The sequence below is a fragment of the Zea mays genome, chromosome 2, assembly GCF_902167145.1.
Source record: "Zea mays cultivar B73 chromosome 2, Zm-B73-REFERENCE-NAM-5.0, whole genome shotgun sequence".
In the NCBI taxonomy this organism is placed as follows: domain Eukaryota; kingdom Viridiplantae; phylum Streptophyta; class Magnoliopsida; order Poales; family Poaceae; genus Zea; species Zea mays.
The window spans coordinates 27,888,439-27,906,950 of record NC_050097.1 but is presented as its reverse complement, the minus strand read 5'-3'; the positions used below and the strand labels follow the sequence as shown (position 1 = coordinate 27,906,950).

The 18,512-nt window shown below is 47.2% G+C and overlaps 2 protein-coding genes and 1 long non-coding RNA gene across 3 annotated transcripts; 1 reads left to right on the top strand and 2 right to left on the bottom strand.

Annotated features, from left to right (window-relative positions):
- Nucleotides 1-271: 271 nt before the first annotated feature.
- LOC100281164 (uncharacterized) lies at nt 272-3,373 on the bottom strand. The gene is made up of 6 exons (NM_001154083.2): nt 2,209-3,373; nt 2,027-2,116; nt 1,475-1,656; nt 1,170-1,290; nt 835-903; nt 272-744 (listed from the first exon to the last, which is right to left on the bottom strand). Exons 1-6 carry the CDS (start codon nt 3,307-3,309, stop codon nt 646-648), a joined length of 1,662 nt encoding a protein of 553 aa, NP_001147555.1. The 5' UTR covers nt 3,310-3,373; the 3' UTR covers nt 272-645.
- A 1-nt stretch (nt 3,374) lies between these two features.
- Nucleotides 3,375-6,867, bottom strand: LOC100285199 (uncharacterized). The gene is made up of 9 exons (NM_001158093.2): nt 6,606-6,867; nt 5,721-6,401; nt 5,498-5,647; nt 5,023-5,293; nt 4,820-4,930; nt 4,554-4,728; nt 4,190-4,462; nt 3,925-4,119; nt 3,375-3,852 (listed from the first exon to the last, which is right to left on the bottom strand). The coding sequence occupies exons 2-9, from the start codon at nt 6,342-6,344 to the stop codon at nt 3,636-3,638; spliced, it is 2,016 nt and encodes a 671-aa protein (NP_001151565.1). The 5' UTR covers nt 6,345-6,401; nt 6,606-6,867; the 3' UTR covers nt 3,375-3,635.
- Nucleotides 6,059-6,696, top strand: LOC118476293 (uncharacterized). Its single transcript, XR_004856161.1, has 2 exons — nt 6,059-6,421; nt 6,493-6,696. It is a non-coding gene; the product is annotated as an uncharacterized lncRNA (long non-coding RNA).
- Nucleotides 6,868-18,512: the final 11,645 nt, after the last annotated feature.

The following is an 18,512-nucleotide window of genomic DNA, read 5'->3' as shown; positions in this document are numbered from 1 at the left end:
GTTTAATTGTCACCCACGTGGCCAGCTGCCTCCACTAATAATCAAACAAAGAAACATATCCTATGCGATGTAAAGTTGTAAACTATATTCCATGTTTAGTCTAACGACTACGTATTAGTATTACTATAAATATACTAAATTTAATTAAACTTTTAAGAAAATTTAACACCAAAACTCACGGTGCAACGCAGTCCCTCATCAATCACCATTCACCAGTCCGTCAGAAACCATTGGGGCGCCAGAGGTTAGGTATGTGTGCTAATGACAAATTAGATAACATTCATCTCTTTCTTTGATTACTTGCCTGCCACATCCTTCAAATCACTGGCATGGCACGTCATTTAATAAAAGTAAAACTCACATGAAGCAAATTACCTTACCACGGTTCTCAAACTACTCTAGAATAACCTGGGCTAGCAATAAACAGCTCACGATGTTACAACAAAAGGCTTTCCATATCCATGGCCTGCTCATATTCATCACTTGTACTCCAATCAGCTTTCTTTCGTTCGGGCCAACAAGTTGCTGCATTTAAGCTTTGCTGGTTTCAGGGTTTGTCACGCCACCACCCTTCCCAGTTCCCACCAAGGTTGGCAACTTGGCACCATTCTGTGTCAACTTGACTGGGCCAAAATTAAATCACATCTACCTCAAAGATTTTCTAGTAGTGCACAACCACTGCCGTGGCTTTTCAATATCATCGCCTGTTGTTGTTGGTACATGCCAGCTTCCATCTTCAGATTCCTACATCCCAACGATGGTAACAGCATCGATTCAGTTTTTTTAACGCATATGATTGCTTCTTTATAGGATATAAACTTTAGTTTCTATCACCTGAATAACAATTGAATAAGGAGGCGGCAAGTGAAGGGTAGGGCCATGCCCGGAGAAAGTTAGTCTGACCTGCATAGGTTATCCACATTGAAACGTTGAGAGGGAAAGAACAAAGCACAGCACGAGATCCAGAGAAAGTCTTAGTATTGGGTTCATAAAACTACAAAATGGCTTGGGCCTCAGCGCATAGTGTGTGGTGGCTGAATTTACGAGCAAAGCCTCCTAAATTGTCTAGAGCCAGGAGCCTTGATGCCTCAGCGCAAAGTGGAGCAGCATCAAGGCTCTAGACAATGCAGATTTCATGGCCGTATAATGTAAGAGATGTATATATATACCTGATGTTTTTCTTTCCACCTAGGGAAAAAACTAGTGCCAAGCAGTTGGAACAAGTGGTCTCGCATCTCATCATTTGTAACAAGCAACGATCGGCAACTGACAGCTGCATACAGCCAATACCTGCAGCAGGACAGGAAGAGATGATTTGTGGAATATAAAAGATCGATCGTGCGCTCAAACAATGTATACAACCGATCCTTCAAATGGGGAAAGCAAAACATTAGCATGCCCTAAATCATCCCTACAACCTTTTGGTAAATATAAATGAATCTGCTGCTATGTTAAGCAAGGAAAAGGGGCTCACCAATCGTCATTGGAGCCAGGAGGGGTTGCATACAGAGCTCCAGCATTCCTCCAACTGTCCAGAATCTTCTGGTTGTATGGGGCTTTTGCAGGACCAACATTTACACGGCTCCTATGCAAAACGATCAGTGGCAACTTCTTTGATTTAGTTACTCTCTGTATAGCATTTACAACAGAGTTAACCTACAAGGAGAGAGCGACCCAAACTTGGTCGTATTAGCTCTGTCTGTCTGCCTGCCTGCCTTTGTGGGGAAAATATCCTATGCAATCACTTATCCTGGTGCAAGCATGCAATCAAGCGATCTGGTGCATCCGATCTAGATCTAATGATGACTGTTATTTTATATTTAACCCCTTCCACCTAAAACATAGTACCTATTTTACTTTTAACCCCTTCCATATAAAACCGTTGGATCTAGATTGGATGCTCTGGATAGTTTGATTGCACGCTTGCACCAAAATGAGTGATTGCACAGGATATGTCCTCGCCTTTGTGTCAAACAAGTATCGGATCATAATTTTACTGCTTGGCTGAAGAAAAGCCTCCTCCTACCTGTGAAAAACAGAAATCTTTACTTTTGTAAAGGCCTACATTAGCAGCGTCTATAACAGCATCGAATGGTCCATGGCGGCGTAGCCAGCTCTGCAGAGATGATGAGGGAGGTCCTTAATTGGGTTACAAATACAAGCTCAGAATTAGAATGAATATATATCATATATGGAGGGGAGACAGACCTGAAAACTGAGGAAATCTTCCCTGGCCTCAAGCTTAATGGCCAGTTCGGTGAGCGAATTTGCAAAGTTGTCAGTCTCGGCTGGATCAATGTCAATGCAGACAAGCCTCTCCCCACAGCGTTGGCATGTCCCATCCTTGCCCATCTCGGTCCAGCCAACGCTCCATGCGCCCTTGCCAAGCCATCCCTGGCCATGCCAGCCGCCGCCGCCCTTGACGACGCCCTCCTTTACCTTGGTGGGATCCCAGCTGTCCACCCCCGCCTGGGACGCTGCGTCCGACCGGAACCAGGCCTCGACGACCTGGGCAGTGGTGTCGCAGACCTGCCTGACGAGGACGCGCGTCCTGTGCAGGAGCCTGTAAACCTCATCGGCCTTGCCCGTGTCCGCGTTGACGCGGAGCAACGCTGCGAGCTCGGGCTCCTCGGGCACGACGCCAGATGCGTCCATGTGAGCCTCGACCTGCTTGGCGCCGTCGGCATCTTTGGCATCGCAGTAGGCGAAGAGGGCGGGGCCGTAGGTGCGGAGGCGCGGCGGGGTGCCCGCAGCGGCCATGCGGCGGACGACGGAGAAGGCCATGGCAGGGTCGCGGGTGGCGGCGGCGAGGCGCGCGACGCTGGTGAGGGTGGCCTCGTTGGGCTGGACGCCGTCGGCCTCCATCCTGGCGAAGATGTCGAAGCCGCGCTGAGCGGCGGTGGCGGAGATATGGCTGTCAGAGTCGGTAGCGGCGGCGTTGGAGCAGAGGTAGAGCAGGCAGTTGTAGTGGTGGAGGGAGAGCGGGATGGGGTTGTCCGGGGAGAGGGCGTCGTCGTAGAGGCGGAGCGCGGTGGTGAGGTCGGCGTTGCGGGAGCACATGTCGAGCTGGTGGCGGAGGAGGCCCTGGGGAGATTCACGGGCGCGGCGGCGGCGCACGGCCTTGCCTTCGCCACTGCGGGGGCTGGAGTCCTCCAGCGCTGGGGCCGTAGCGGTGGAGGAGTGGCGGCGTCGGCGAGCAAAGGGGAGGTGTCCGACCAAGACGCGGCGGCGCTGGTGTGGTGGGGTGGAGAGGAAGCGGAGGGTGGCGGCCGTGGGTCGGAGGACCGCCGCCGCCATGGCGGCACGCATGGCTTTGGACCCTTGGTGGTGGGGGTGGGGTTGGGGTTCCGGATTGGGTTGTGTTGGGCCTTTGACCTCCGCCAATTCTCAATTCCTTTTCTATTTATCGTTACCTTCCCCTTCCGAATGGATGAATCAAAAAAAAAAAGGGAATCAGATAACCAGTTCCACTTCCACAGATGAATATGGATATGCTGGAAACCACCAGATTCCTCCACATCTACCAATCATATAGCTCTACAAATTCTACATAAATAAAAGATGCCTCACAAAAGTAGAGGACCTTGCAAACACTAGATCTTCCTTTCCTCCTTCCAAGGGGCAAGGGCTCTGCATCATAGCTTAGCTTCAGTTTCATTTGGCCGCCATGTCGTCTTCTGCACCAACAGCAAGCCTTCTTTCTCCTGGAAGTAAGACATGCGGACCTCCCAGTGGAGAGATTTCAGAATGTTCTCCACCTCACTTGTTGTTTCAATGTTGTCTCTGACAATTAGCCGGCCTTGTGGCCTCAACACCCGGTCCACCTCCACGATAACAGGTAATAGCTCGCACCTGCACAAGGAGACGATCAGCCCCCCACCCCAGGCAATTTAGCAGTACCCTACCCAAGGACGACGGCATTACCTCTTCTTAACCTTGGAGAACAGATGGTTGGCGTGCACAAGATCATAAGTTCTCGGATAGGTGCTAAACGACTCACACCAGTCATGGTACAGTCCAAACAGCCCGCGCTCATATATAATTGGAAGCGTGTCAGGTGAATCAATTGGAACCACATTCATGACCCACACCTTGAGATCGCGCAAAGCTGCTGCGAACCTACAACAGAAAAAAAAATGAGTCCCAGTGAAAGAGGAACTCCACATGCTCCGAAGGTTAGACTCCTTACCCTGCATATACGGCTTTCATATCCATAACATTTCTAACAGTAGACCAGTCAATACCCAAACCATTCATGTATGAATTGCTCACGACTCGCTTCCAGTGTTCATAGTCTGCTTGAAAATCCTCCGGGGCAGGTTTCCCATATACTCCAGCCTCAGAACCTCTCAGCCAATAAGGTGGTTTCTCCAGTCTCAATGGCCATAACTCAGGCCACTGTGAACCACGAACGGTAGGATCTACAGGCAACTTATGCATACAAGCCCCCAACGATATGTTCCTAAACAGTGATAAGGGATGAACCCAAGAATATTATTAGGTTTATAATTAGGTGATCACCACCAAAGGTACAGCCTGTTGAGAACAGTTACCAGGCAGCATCAGGATCGTCGTACTCTCCACAGAGTGGAGGGTTTGTTTCAGATCTTGCTTCGTAGCAGCTGTTGTCTGTTGGCTTTCTGTAAATTGCTATACCCACTCTATTCACCCTATCCTTTACTTTGTTGACCATTTTCCAGCACATTGAACTGGTTAGAGCAGACATGGCTACAGCAAGGCAGAACAAAGATAACTCTTGGGGCATGAAATTCGTAATTCACTGTAATAACTGTAGAGAAGAAATTAAAGCATGGAATACCTTGCCATATCTCAACATCTTCAGGCAGCTTCTGGTATACGGGTGTAGCAGACCACACAAAGTAACCACCAGGACGTAACAGTCTGTCCAGTTCAAGCAAGAGTTTACCGCCTGCCAAATAACTAACAGGCATAGTGTCACAGAAGCAGCTAACACAAAGGGACTGTATTGTGCTAGAGCAGGATTCTCATGATAGAAAGTACCTTCAATATGCCACGGTACCCTACATCGTGCACAATGAACAACATCAAACACCCTACTGGGAAATGGGAGCCTTTTTGTACCCATGACAGCTGATATAGCAGGTATTCCTCTTTCAAGAGCAAACTGAACCTGAGCTTCGTGCTCATCTTTAGGTGCAAATGACATAGTAATCACATCTCTGTCAAATAGATATCCTCCAAAGCTAGCTACTCCACAACCAACATCTAACACTACACGGCTTCGTTTTCCCCATGCTACATCCTTCTTTGCCTGTGTAGTATAGCAATAAAAAATGCCAGTAAACAAGCATAACTACTACATATATGCATGAACTCAATCCAAGGAAAAACGTTCAGGGCGCCTACTCAATGAATCATGAGCATTCTGTCTATCAACTTAGCAGATATTTTCAATAAATAGGTAAGAAAATATTATAGTGCACACTAGCAGCCGACAACATGGAAAGCGTATTACCTCCTGAATAAAATCAATGTAGCGCAACGCACCATGTTTAAACTGAGTCCCGCCTCCGGGGAAGGTGAGGTATTCTCCAGAAACCTTAACCCAGTTTTGGTGTCCCTTGTATTCAACCAGCTTAGTATGAGGAACGTTATTGTACCATATCTGTAGCGATAAAACATTGAGTAAGTAAATCGACTTGGCAGATATAGCATCATTATTAAGGCACAGCACAAACCTGATCTCTGCTCTTTGGCCACCTAATTGGATTCCTGTAGCCCTCTGGTAGAGGAACAAGGCAGGTAGGAGATTTCTCGGGGCAATGCCTTTCTCGGTGTTCGTAGTGCTTGGTGGAACGGAGCTTCTTGATAGCTGCTACGTTGTCGAGGCATGGAATATAATCTGCTCCAGCATCGACGTTGCATAACGCCCAACGGAAGCTCAGTGGGCTACTGGACGTCAAGGTTTGCTCTTTAGCGTCCTTGTTAGATTGTTCAGCCTTGGTTGACCATGGTCCGCGCTCTGTAGTGAAAAGTTCTTGTTGCTGATTTTCACCATCCATGCTGTCTGTTACAGGAGGCAATTGTTGTGTAGCAGGTGGTGGATCATCATGGGTGGTGATGCCATCGCCCTGATCAGCACTGGTTAAGCTTCCGGTGGCAGGAGGAGAGTCATGAGGCCTCAGTGGACGCACTTTGGACTGAAATGGAGGGAACTCGGCAGGGGTGACGAGCATGGACGACGCCATCCACACAGCCACCAGGCAGAGCGCGACGAATACGGCGACGGTGGTTGTGGAGCAGCAGAGGTAGGACGACTGCGGCGGACGCCGGACATCGAGCCGCGTGTGGCCGAACGGCATATCGATCGGTGGGTCCGAATCCAATTCTCACATCCAACGCTGTGAGCAATCAGCTGCCTGGACCAAAACAGTTCAAGGTAAGCGGATTGCATACATCGTTGGCATTCTCGGTAACAAAAGTAGCTTAATCGTTGGGGTTCGAATGCAGGGTAAGAATCGAGGACAGGAGGGGAACTAGCGAAATTGGCAACGAGTCCCAGAAGGAAATTGAAATCGAATTGCAGGAGCATCAGGAGAGAGGAGAAGTGATCTGGTACGTACCTTGTGGCAATGAATCGATGAGAGGGGATGGGTTGAAGCAGGGGACTTGATCCAGATTCCGCTTGTCGGCCGCTAAGAACAGACGCCGAAATGGACAGGCAGACGTCCAAACCCTACTTTAATCTATGAGTAATCTTTATGGTCTTGTCTTTTGGCGGAGAGGACTGATAGCTGGAATCAGTAGGGAGGAGGAGGGAAGAATTGGGCAACGGAGCAGTAGCTACCGACCACCAACTCTTCTTCGCTCTATTTTCCTTCGTTTTCCTCCAGGCAGTATTTTACGCATTTGTTAGGTAGATATCTATTTATTTATATTATTTAAATAGCTAGAGGCACAAACTTTGCTTTAGGACGTGTTTGACATCGCTCTTCAATGCTTTCTGTGCTGACTATAGTATTAGTTAAAGTATATTTGTTAGTTCATATATTATGTATATGCATTTATAGGTTGCTTTATATCCTAAGTCCTATATTATATATAAATCGATCAAGTGTTTAATGTAATACATCTATTTAATTACATTAATTCTATTTTTTATGATATCGTGAGTCTAGGTTTAGATTTTAATTCTAGACGCAATGAGCTTTCACAATCGTGGGTGAGAGAGAGATCTATCTATATGTGTGGGGGTAGCGCTACCATTTAACACTCGATCGTATCGATCCAAATGATTTTTTTTGTCGTAGCTGTTGCACAGAAGATCGGGATCTCCTCATGTGGTCATCATCGCTAGGTCGTTACTGCCTCGTTCCGGGCTCATCATTGAGCCACATTCCTATCACGTGGAGGCATACCCCGACCCTAAGCGGCCATGAAGGCAGATAGATCATGAGTGTTGTTGATGGGCAAAAGTGATCATATCCATCAATGTCGTTGGTACCCGTTGTGCCATCATTGGTTGTAGTAGCTCGCCTCTCCGAGTGTTGTGCACTCGCCGTGTCTGCATGTGAGATATTGTTCGATGCACCCATGAGTTGTACATGGTAGATCCCACTGTTGTTGTACAATTTTTAGTTTTTCTGATCATTGATGGGGATTGTGTCGTCCACCGCCTGTTGACCTCACACATACTACATAGACATTCACAACAACTACATTAGCATCTTGGGGATGCCTTTTCGCTACATTGTTGATTTGCCACTGCCACCATATATTGGGATGCCTCCACCAACTTCTTCCATCATCGCTCTGCCTCATGTGTACTTGGTTCGTACAACCGCTTATGTACGATCCACTCAACTCCCATGACATCCATTGTCGAGTACTATACACAACTTCGAGCAACATGGTTGTTGTTGTTTTGACTTTTTTTCTCAAATATGCAGTAGAGCTGCGCATTAATATATAAAAAAAGAGGAAAAGGGGGAATTGAAACATTATAAAAACCATCAACTAAAATAATACATTTAAGATTATTAATGATAATTAGGGTAATAAATTTTCTTTCAAACATTTGATTTTTATTTTGCATAGAGAATAATTTTTTGTTTTATTCATGTTTGATTTTGGATATTTAGTAGAATCTCCTTCTTAATGAAAATCCAATTAAATAATATAATAATTATTGGTCTAAAAATAAATATTTTAGCTATAAATAATTTTGGTATAATTATTATGATTTTTAGGGTTATTTAAAATATATTTTGAAATAGAAAAGAAATAGAAAAAACAAAAAGGAAACCGAAACCCTAACTACTTCATCCCACCAGCGACCCAACAACCGTCGCGCCCTAACCCTCCCACCGCCTCTCACTTGCAGGCGGGGCCCACCCGACCCCGGGCCCTTCTCCCTCCCGCGCCGCCATCAGGGCACGTGTGTGCGCGTGTTGCGCGCCCCGCCACCGCGCGCTCGGCGTCCGGTCGCACCGCGCCTGCCCCCGCGTCGCCGCTGAAAGGGAAATGTGCCCTTGGGCCATTTCTAAGTATTTTGGTGATTGAGTGCCAACACAAGTGCTTAAATGTGAATTTATGCTCATGGATGGACAAAGTGCAAATCAAGAGTAAAGGTATGTTTCTAAGCCTTAGTACATTGGTTTTGTGTACTAATATACTTGTCTAAGTGTTAGAAACAGAAAAGAAGAAGAAAAGAGGTGAAAAAGGTTTGGCTGTGTACAGCCAAGACTCAGCTCAGTCTGACACACCGGACTGTCCGGTGGTGCACCGGACAGTGTCCGGTGCGCCAGGCTGACTCGGCGCGAAGTGGCCGCTCTCGGGAATTCGCCGACGGCATACGGCTAAAATTCACTGGACTGTCCGGTGTGCACCGGACTGTCCAGTGAGCCAACGGTCGGCCGGGCCAACGGTCGGCCGCGGAATCCGCGCGCGACACGTGGCCGAGCCAACGGTCGGAAGGGGGCACCGGACTGTCCGGTGCGCCAACGGCTCCCAGATCTGCAACGGTCGGCTGCGCCATTTTAGGAAGGAGATCAGGCACCGGACAGTGTCCGGTGTGCACCGGACTGTCCGGTGCGCCCGATGACAGAAGGCAAGAATGGCCTTCCAGATTTGCTCTCAACGGCTCCTAGCTGCCTTGGGGCTATAAAAGGGACCCCTAGGCGCATGAAGGAGTACACCAAGCAACCTTAGAGCATTCTTGATCATCCACACTCAGTCTTTGCGCATTCGTTTGTCATTCTCAGTGATTCGAGCTCCGTTCTAGTGAGAACTTTGAGATAGTCTTTTGAGCTCGATTCTTGGCCGTGTGTGTGCGCATTTTGCTGTGGATTTGTGTGTGTTGCTTCCCTCCCTTACTCCGTGCTTCTTTGTGAACTTCAAGTGTAAGGGCGAGAGACTCCAATCTGTGGAGATTCCTCGCAAGTGGGATAAAGATAAGCAAAGCAAAACACCGTGGTATTCAAGTGGGTCTTTGGACCGCTTGAGAGGGGTTGATTGCAACCCTCGTCCGTTGGGACGCCACAACGTGGAGTAGGCAAGCGTTGGTCTTGGCCGAACCACGGGATAACCACCGTGCCATCTCTGTGATTGATTTATTGTGGTTATTGTGTTTTGACCCTTCTCTAGCCACTTGGCAATTATTGTGCTAACACTTAACAAGTTTTTGTGGCTATAAGTTTAAGTTTTACAGGATCACCTATTCACCCCCCCTCTAGGTGCTCTCAATTGGTATCGGAGCGGTTCTCTTCAAGAAAGGGACTAATCGCCCGAAGAGATGGATCCTAAGGGGAAGGGAATCGTGATCAACGACAAGGAGAAGGAGTCCTTCGTCAACGAGCCGAAAGACGACAAGCCTACCGACTCCGGCTCGGGCCATAGACGGAAGGAAGGGAAGAAGAAGAAGACGAGGCGCATCAAGGAGATCGTCTATTACGACGACAGCGATGAGTCTACTTCTTCCCAAAAGGATGACGACCACAACGACTACGAGAAAAGAAAACCGGTTAACTCGAACTTTTCTTTTGACTACTCTCGTATTCCGCATAGTTCAAGTTCACATTTGCTCTCCATTCCACTCGACAAGCCCCCACACTTTGATGGGGAGGACTACGGATTTTGGAGCCACAAAATGCGTAGTCACCTATTCTCTCTCCATCCTAGTATATGGGAGATTGTAGATAGTGGAATGCACTTTGATAGTTCGGATAGTCCTATATTCATTAATGAGCAAATCCATAAGAATGCACAAGCTACCACTGTTCTTCTAGCTTCATTGTGCAGGGATGAATATAACAAAGTGAGCGGCTTGGATAACGCCAAGCAGATCTGGGACACCCTCAAGATTTCTCATGAGGGGAATGACGTTACCTTGCTCACCAAAATGGAGTTGGTGGAGGGCGAGCTTGGACGGTTCGCGATGATAAGGGGCGAGGAGCCAACTCAAACATACAACCGGCTCAAGACCCTTATCAACAAAATAAGGAGCTACGGAAGCACGCGATGGACGGACCACGACGTCGTCCGACTGATGCTAAGGTCCTTTACCGTTCTTGATCCTCATTTGGTGAATAATATTCGTGAGAATCCCAGGTACACCAAAATGTCGCCCGAAGAAGTCCTAGGAAAATTCGTTAGCGGGCGAATGATGATCAAGGAGGCAAGGTATGTGGACGACGCCTTGAATGGACCGATCAACGAGCCGCAACCTCTTGCTCTCAAAGCCACAAGAAGCAAGGAGGCGCTACCTAGCAAAGTGGCACAAATTGAGGCGGTCGGACTCAATGATGAAGAGATGGCCCTCATCATCAAAAGATTCAAGACGGCGCTTAAAGGTCGCAAGGGACAGCCAAGCAAGACCAAAACCAAGGGGAAGCGCTCATGCTTCAAATGCGGTAAGCTTGGTCATTTTATTGCTAACTGTCCCGACAATGATAGTGATCAGGACCAAGGGAACAAGAGGGAGAAGAAGAAGAATTATAAGAAGGCAAAGGGCGAGGCTCATCTTGGCAAGGAGTGGGATTCGGACTGCTCTTCGTCTAACTCCGACAATGAAGGACTCGCCGCCACTGCCTTCAACAAGTCATCCCTCTTCCCAAACGAGCGTCACACATGCCTTATGGCAAGGGAGAAGAAGGTATGTACTCGAGACAGTACTACTTATTCTTCTAGTGATGATGATTCTAGTGACGATGATGAAATAGACTATTCTAGTTTATTTAAAGGTCTAGATAGAATTAAAATTGGCAAAATTAATGAGTTAATTGATGCCTTGAATGACAAGAATAGGTTGCTAGAAAAGCAAGAGGATTTGTTGTATGAAGAACATGATAAGTTTGTAGAGGCACAAAAATCTCTTGCATTAGAAGTTAAAAGAAATGAAATGCTTTCTTATGAATTATCTTCTTGTCATGAAACCATTGCTACTTTAAAGAGTGTTAATGATGATTTAAATGCTAAACTAGAAGTAGCTAGTAAATCTAATTCTTGTGTAGAACATGTTACAATCTGTAAGAGGTGTAAAGATTTCGATGTTGATGCTTGTAGTGATCATTTAGTTTCAATTTCCAAATTAAATGAGGAATTGGCTAGTCTTAATGCCCAACTTAAGACTAGCAAGAATGAATTTAATAAGCTGAAATTTGCAAGGGATGCCTACACGATTGGTAGACACCCCTCAATTAAGGATGGACTTGGCTACAAGAGGGAAGCCAAGGACTTGACAAGCCATAAGGCTCCTATCTCCGCCAAGGAGAAAGGGAAGGCTCCTATGGCTAGTAGTACTAAAAGGAACCATGCTTTTATGTATCATGATAGGAGACAAACTAGAAATGCTTATAGGAGTTACAATGCTTATGATGATTTTAACTCTCATGCCATGGTTGCTTCTAGTTCTTCCTATATGCATGGTAGAAATATGCCTAGAAAGAATATTATTCATGCTCCTAGGAAAGTAGTAAATGAACCTTCTACAATTTATTGTGCTTTAAATGCTTCCTTTGCTATTTGTAGAAAGGATAGGAAAATAGTTGCTAGGAAGTTAGGGGCAAAATGCAAGGGAGACAAAACTTGCATTTGGGTCCCTAAGGATATTTGCACTAACCTTGTAGGACCCAACATGAGTTGGGTACCTAAGACCCAAGCCTAAATTTGCCTTGCAGGTTTATGCATCCGGGGGTTCAAGCTGGATTATCGACAGCGGATGCACAAACCATATGACGGGGGAGAAGAAGATGTTCACCTCCTATGTCAAGAATAAAGATTCCCAAGATTCAATTATATTCGGTGATGGGAATCAAGGCAAGGTAAAAGGGTTAGGTAAAATTGCAATTTCCAATGAGCACTCTATTTCTAATGTGTTTTTAGTTGAGCTCTTGGTTACAATTTGCTATCTGTTAGTCAACTATGCAATATGGGATATAATTGTCTTTTTACAAATGTAGATGTGTCTGTCTTTAGAAGAAGTGATGGTTCACTAGCTTTTAAGGGTGTATTAGACGACAAACTTTACCTAGTTGATTTTGCAAAAGAGGAGGCCGGTCTAGATGCATGCTTAATAGCTAAGACTAGCATGGGCTGGCTGTGGCATCGCCGCTTAGCACATGTGGGGATGAAGAACCTTCACAAGCTTCTAAAGGGAGAACATGTGATAGGTTTGACTAACGTACAATTCGAAAAAGATAGACCTTGTGCAGCTTGTCAAGCAGGTAAACAAGTGGGAGGAGCACATCACAGCAAGAATGTAATGACCACTTCAAGACCTCTGGAGCTGCTGCATATGGACCTCTTCGGACCCGTCGCCTATCTGAGCATAGGAGGAAGTAAGTATGGTCTAGTTATTGTTGATGACTTTTCCCACTTCACTTGGGTGTTCTTTTTGCAGGATAAGTCTGAAACCCAAGGGACCCTCAAACGCTTCCTCAGGAGAGCTCAAAATGAGTTTGAGCTCAAGGTGAAGAAGATAAGGAGCAACAACGGGTCCGAGTTCAAGAACCTTCAAGTGGAGGAGTTCCTTGAGGAGGAAGGGATCAAACACGAGTTCTCCGCTCCCTACACACCACAGCAAAATGGTGTGGTAGAGAGGAAGAACAAGACGCTAATCGATATGGCGAGGACGATGCTTGGAGAATTCAAGACCCCCGAGCGTTTTTGGTCGGAAGCTGTGAACACGGCTTGCCACGCCATCAACAGGGTCTACCTTCACCGCCTCCTCAAGAAGACGTCATATGAGCTACTAACCGGTAAGAAACCCAATGTATCTTACTTTCGTGTATTTGGGAGCAAGTGCTACATTCTAGTGAAGAAGGGTAGAAATTCTAAGTTTGCTCCCAAAGCTGTAGAAGGGTTTTTGCTAGGTTATGACTCAAATACAAAGGCGTATAGAGTCTTCAACAAATCATCGGGTTTGGTTGAAGTCTCTAGCGACGTCGTATTTGATGAGACTAATGGCTCTCCAAGAGAGCAAGTTGTTGATCTTGATGATCTAGATGAAGAAGATGTTCCAACGGCCGCTATGCGCACCATGGCGATTGGTGATGTGCGACCACAGGAACAATTGGAGCAAGATCAACCTTCTTCCTCAACCATGGTGCATCCCCCAACTCAAGATGATGAACAGGTTCATCAAAAGGAGGCGTGTGATCAAGGGGGAGCACAAGATGATCATGAAATGGAGGAAGAAGCGCAACCGGCACCTCCAACCCAAGTTCGTGCGATGATTCAAAGGGATCATCCCGTCGACCAAATTCTGGGTGACATCAGCAAGGGAGTAACTACTCGATCTCGATTAGTTAATTTCTGTGAGCATTACTCCTTTGTCTCTTCTATTGAGCCTTTCAGGGTAGAGGAGGCCTTGCTAGATCCGGACTGGGTATTGGCCATGCAGGAGGAACTCAACAACTTCAAGCTCAATGAAGTTTGGACACTGGTGCCTCGTCCCAAGCAAAATGTTGTGGGAACCAAGTGGGTGTTCCGCAACAAACAGGACGAGCACGGGGTGCTGACGAGAAACAAGGCTCGACTTGTGGCAAAAGGTTATGCCCAAGTCGCAGGTTTGGACTTTGAGGAGACATTTGCTCCTGTGGCTAGGCTAGAATCAATTCGCATCTTGCTAGCATATGCCGCTCACCATTCTTTCAGGTTGTACCAAATGGATGTGAAGAGCGCTTTCCTCAACGGGCCGATCAAGGAGGAGGTGTACGTAGAGCAACCCCCTGGCTTTGAGGATGAACGGTACCCCGACCACGTGTGTAAGCTCTCTAAGGCGCTCTATGGACTTAAGCAAGCCCCAAGAGCATGGTATGAATGCCTTAGAGACTTTCTAATTGTTAATGCTTTCAAGGTTGGGAAAGCCGATCCAACTCTTTTTACAAAGACATGTGATGGTGATTTGTTTGTGTGCCAAATTTATGTCGATGACATAATATTTGGTTCTACTAACCAAAAGTCTTGTGAAGAGTTTAGCAGGGTGATGACGCAAAAATTCGAGATGTCGATGATGGGCGAGTTGAACTACTTCCTTGGGTTCCAAGTGAAGCAACTCAAGGACGGCACCTTCATCTCCCAAACGAAGTACACGCAAGATCTGCTAAAGCGGTTTGGGATGAAGGACGCCAAGCCCGCAAAGACTCCGATGGGAACCGATGGACACACCGACCTCAACAAAGGAGGTAAGTCCATTGATCAAAAAGCATACCGGTCAATGATAGGGTCTTTACTTTATTTATGTGCTAGTAGACCGGATATTATGCTTAGCGTATGCACGTGTGCTAGATTTCAATCCGATCCTAAGGAGTGTCACTTAGTGGCGGTGAAGTGAATTCTTAGATATTTGGTTGCTACGCCTTGCTTCGGGCTCTGGTATCCAAAGGGGTCTACCTTTGATTTGGTTGGATACTCAGATTCCGACTATGCTGGATGTAAGGTCGATAGGAAGAGTACATCAGGGACGTGCCAATTCTTAGGAAGGTCCCTGGTGTCCTGGAACTCTAAGAAACAAACCTCCGTTGCCCTATCCACCGCTGAGGCCGAGTATGTTGCCGCAGGACAGTGTTGCGCGCAACTACTTTAGATGAGGCAAACCCTCCGGGACTTTGGCTACAATCTGAGCAAAGTCCCACTCCTATGTGACAATGAGAGTGCTATCCGCATGGCGGAAAATCCTGTTGAACACAGCCGCACAAAGCACATTGACATCCGGCATCACTTTTTGAGAGACCACCAGCAAAAGGGGGATATCGAAGTGTTTCATGTTAGCACCGAGAACCAGCTAGCTGATATCTTTACCAAGCCTCTAGATGAGAAGACCTTTTGCAGGCTGCGTAGTGAGCTCAATATCTTAGATTCGCGGAACTTGGATTGAATTGTAGCATACATGTGCTTATGCCTTTGATCATGTTCATTCTGCATAGGGATGGCAATTTTACCCGCGGGTTCGGATATCCGTTGGATATCCGATCCATCGGGTCGGATTCGGGTATAAAATATGACCCGCGGGTCTCGCCCATACCCGACCCGTGACAAACTCGGGTCGGGTACGGATATTATCTCTTACCCGCGGGTCTCCGACGGATACCCGAAAATGAATAAATCTGGTTTTTATTCCTAGCCTAATGTGCCATCAAGATCATGGCCCACGGCTGGCCCATCATCAATCTAAACATAGGGTTCCAGCTCTAGCATCCGCACCAGCAGGCGACGACGGCGGCGATGCTGCACACGTCGCAGTTCTTCTCCTCCGGCGCTGTTGCCACGGGCGTCGTGCTCGGCTTCTTCTTGCATGACAGGGCCGACAGGATCGGCGGCGCGGGTGGGGCCAGCGAGATTGGCAGCGCGGGTGGCACTAGCGGCGGCAGGGCTAGCTGCCAGGACTGCGGCAACAACGCCAAGAAGGACTGCACCCACATGCGTTGCGGCACCTGCTGCCGGAGCCCTCGTCTAGCCGTCCAGCAAGCCTGGATCAAGTTCAACGGCATCAACTGCCTGCTCCGTGTTGCCTCTATACAAGCAAGCAGCCGACATTGAGGCCTAAGGATTGAGGTAAAGTAATTTGCATCTTCGAGATGCAGAGAATTGAGGTACATGCTCATATTTTTTAGTCGCTGAAAAGGGAATCAAAGTATTTATTGATATTTTTAGCTAAAACTACAATTGCACATGTATATGTTGTAAATGCAAAATTGTACCCACGGGTACCCGATACCCGCCCGATACCCGATGGGTATGGGCACGGGTACAAAATTTTACCCGCGGGTATAGTCACGGGCGGGTATAAGTAATACCCGCGGGTATGATCGCGGGCGGGTATTTAGAATACCCGACCCGAACCCGACCCATTGCCATCCCTAATTCTGCATTTTGTTGCTTGTTATGGTGCTCAAGTTGTACAAACACTCCCTGGACCTCACAAGTCCGTTGCAAAGTGATGCACAGTTTTAGGGGGAGATGTGTTCAACTTGACTCTTTGAGACTAACCATATGCTTGAGTTTGCTTGTTTTAGTCTCAAAGGAGGTTTGAAAGGGAAAAGGTGGACTTAGACCATGAAAGACTTCCACTGCACTCCGATGAAAAGAGTAACCTTTCCAAGTTCATCTTTAAACTCTTATTGCCTATTTGCTCTTAATTGAAGATTTTGGTGAGGCAATGGGGTTAAAGGGCCAAGATTGTTCCCGTTTTGGTGCTTGATGCCAAAGGGGGAGAAAATAAAGGCCAAAGTGATAAATGGATCAGCTACCACTTGAGAGATTTTGAAAATAGTAAAATAGAGCCTTTTGTTTTGTCAAAACTCTTTTATTGTCTCTCTTGTCAAAAGTTGGCTTCTTGTGGGGAGAAGTGTTGATTATGGGAAGAAGGGGGAGTTTTTGAAATCTTTGATCAATCCCTTTTGGAATGACTCTCTTTATGCTTCAACATGTGTGTTTGACTTAGAGATAGAGATTTGAGTTTGATTTGCAAAAACAAACCAAGTGGTGGCAAAGGATGATCCATATATGCCAAAATTGAATCAAAATAATTTTGAGTTTTATTTGAAGTGATTTTGCACTTGTTCTAGTTGCTTTATGTTGTGTTGGCATAAATCACCAAAAAGGGGGAGATTGAAAGGGAAATGTGCCCTTGGGCCATTTCTAAGTATTTTGGTGATTGAGTGCCAACACAAGTGCTTAAATGTGAATTTATGCTCATGGATGGACAAAGTGCAAATCAAGAGTAAAGGTATGTTTCTAAGCCTTAGTACATTGGTTTTGTGTACTAATATACTTGTCTAAGTGTTAGAAACAGAAAAGAAGAAGAAAAGAAAAGAGGTGAAAAAGGTTTGGCTGTGTACAGCCAAGACTCAGCTCAGTCTGACACACCGGACTGTCCGGTGGTGCACCGGACAGTGTCCGGTGCGCCAGGCTGACTCGGCGCGAAGTGGCCGCTCTCGGGAATTCGCCGACGGCGTACGGCTAAAATTCACCGGACTGTCCGGTGTGCACCGGACTGTCCGGTGTGCACCGGACTGTCCGGTGAGCCAACGGTCGGCCGGGCCAACGGTCGGCCGCGGAATCCGCGCGCGACACGTGGCCGAGCCAACGGTCGGAAGGGGGCATCGGACTGTCCGGTGTGCACCGGACATGTCCGGTGCGCCAACGGCTCCCAGATCTGCAACGGTCGGCTGCGCCATTTTAGGAAGGAGATCGGGCACCGGACAGTGTCCGGTGTGCACCGGACTGTCCGGTGCGCCCGATGACAGAAGGCAAGAATGGCCTTCCAGATTTGCTCTCAACGGCTCCTAGCTGCCTTGGGGCTATAAAAGGGACCCCTAGACGCATGAAGGAGTACACCAAGCAACCTTAGAGCATTCTTGATCATCCACACTCAGTCTTTGCGCATTCGTTTGTCATTCTCAGTGATTCGAGCTCCGTTCTAGTGAGAACTTTGAGATAGTCTTTTGAGCTCGATTCTTGGCCGTGTGTGTGCACATTTTGCTGTGGATTTGTGTGTGTTGCTTCCCTCCCTTACTCCGTGCTTCTTTGTGAACTTCAAGTGTAAGGGCGAGAGACTCCAATCTGTGGAGATTCCTCGCAAGTGGGATAAAGATAAGCAAAGCAAAACACCGTGGTATTCAAGTGGGTCTTTGGACCGCTTGAGAGGGGTTGATTGCAACCCTCGTCCGTTGGGACGCCACAACGTGGAGTAGGCAAGCGTTGGTCTTGGCCGAACCACGGGATAACCACCGTGCCATCTCTGTGATTGATTTATTGTGGTTATTGTGTTTTGACCCTTCTCTAGCCACTTGGCAATTATTGTGCTAACACTTAACAAGTTTTTGTGGCTATAAGTTTAAGTTTTACAGGATCACCTATTCACCCCCCCTCTAGGTGCTCTCAGCCGCGACTGAGGCGATCGGTCGCGCCCGACCGTTACCCAGAGCCGAACCTCCAATGCTTCTTCTCCTCCCCCATTCCCTCTCCCCGTTAATGGAGGTAACGTCGCCATTAATGGCCGAGTAATGCCGCCGCCGGCCGTTCTTCCC

Excerpts from the sequence above, each read along its gene's own strand:
- LOC100281164 (NM_001154083.2), bottom strand. The coding sequence starts at position 3,309 with ATGCGTGCCGCCATGGCGGCGGCGGTCCTCCGACCCACGGCCGCCACC. Across the intron at positions 2,117-2,208 it reads AAGATTTCCTCAGTTTTCAG|AGCTGGCTACGCCGCCATGG; the intron begins GTCTGTCTCCCC and ends TCATCTCTGCAG. Across the intron at positions 1,291-1,474 it reads CCTGGCTCCAATGACGATTG|GTATTGGCTGTATGCAGCTG; the intron begins GTGAGCCCCTTT and ends GTCCTGCTGCAG.
- LOC100285199 (NM_001158093.2), bottom strand. The coding sequence starts at position 6,344 with ATGCCGTTCGGCCACACGCGGCTCGATGTCCGGCGTCCGCCGCAGTCG. Across the intron at positions 4,931-5,022 it reads GGTACCGTGGCATATTGAAG|GCGGTAAACTCTTGCTTGAA; the intron begins GTACTTTCTATC and ends GTTATTTGGCAG. Across the intron at positions 3,853-3,924 it reads TTCTCCAAGGTTAAGAAGAG|GTGCGAGCTATTACCTGTTA; the intron begins GTAATGCCGTCG and ends CTCCTTGTGCAG.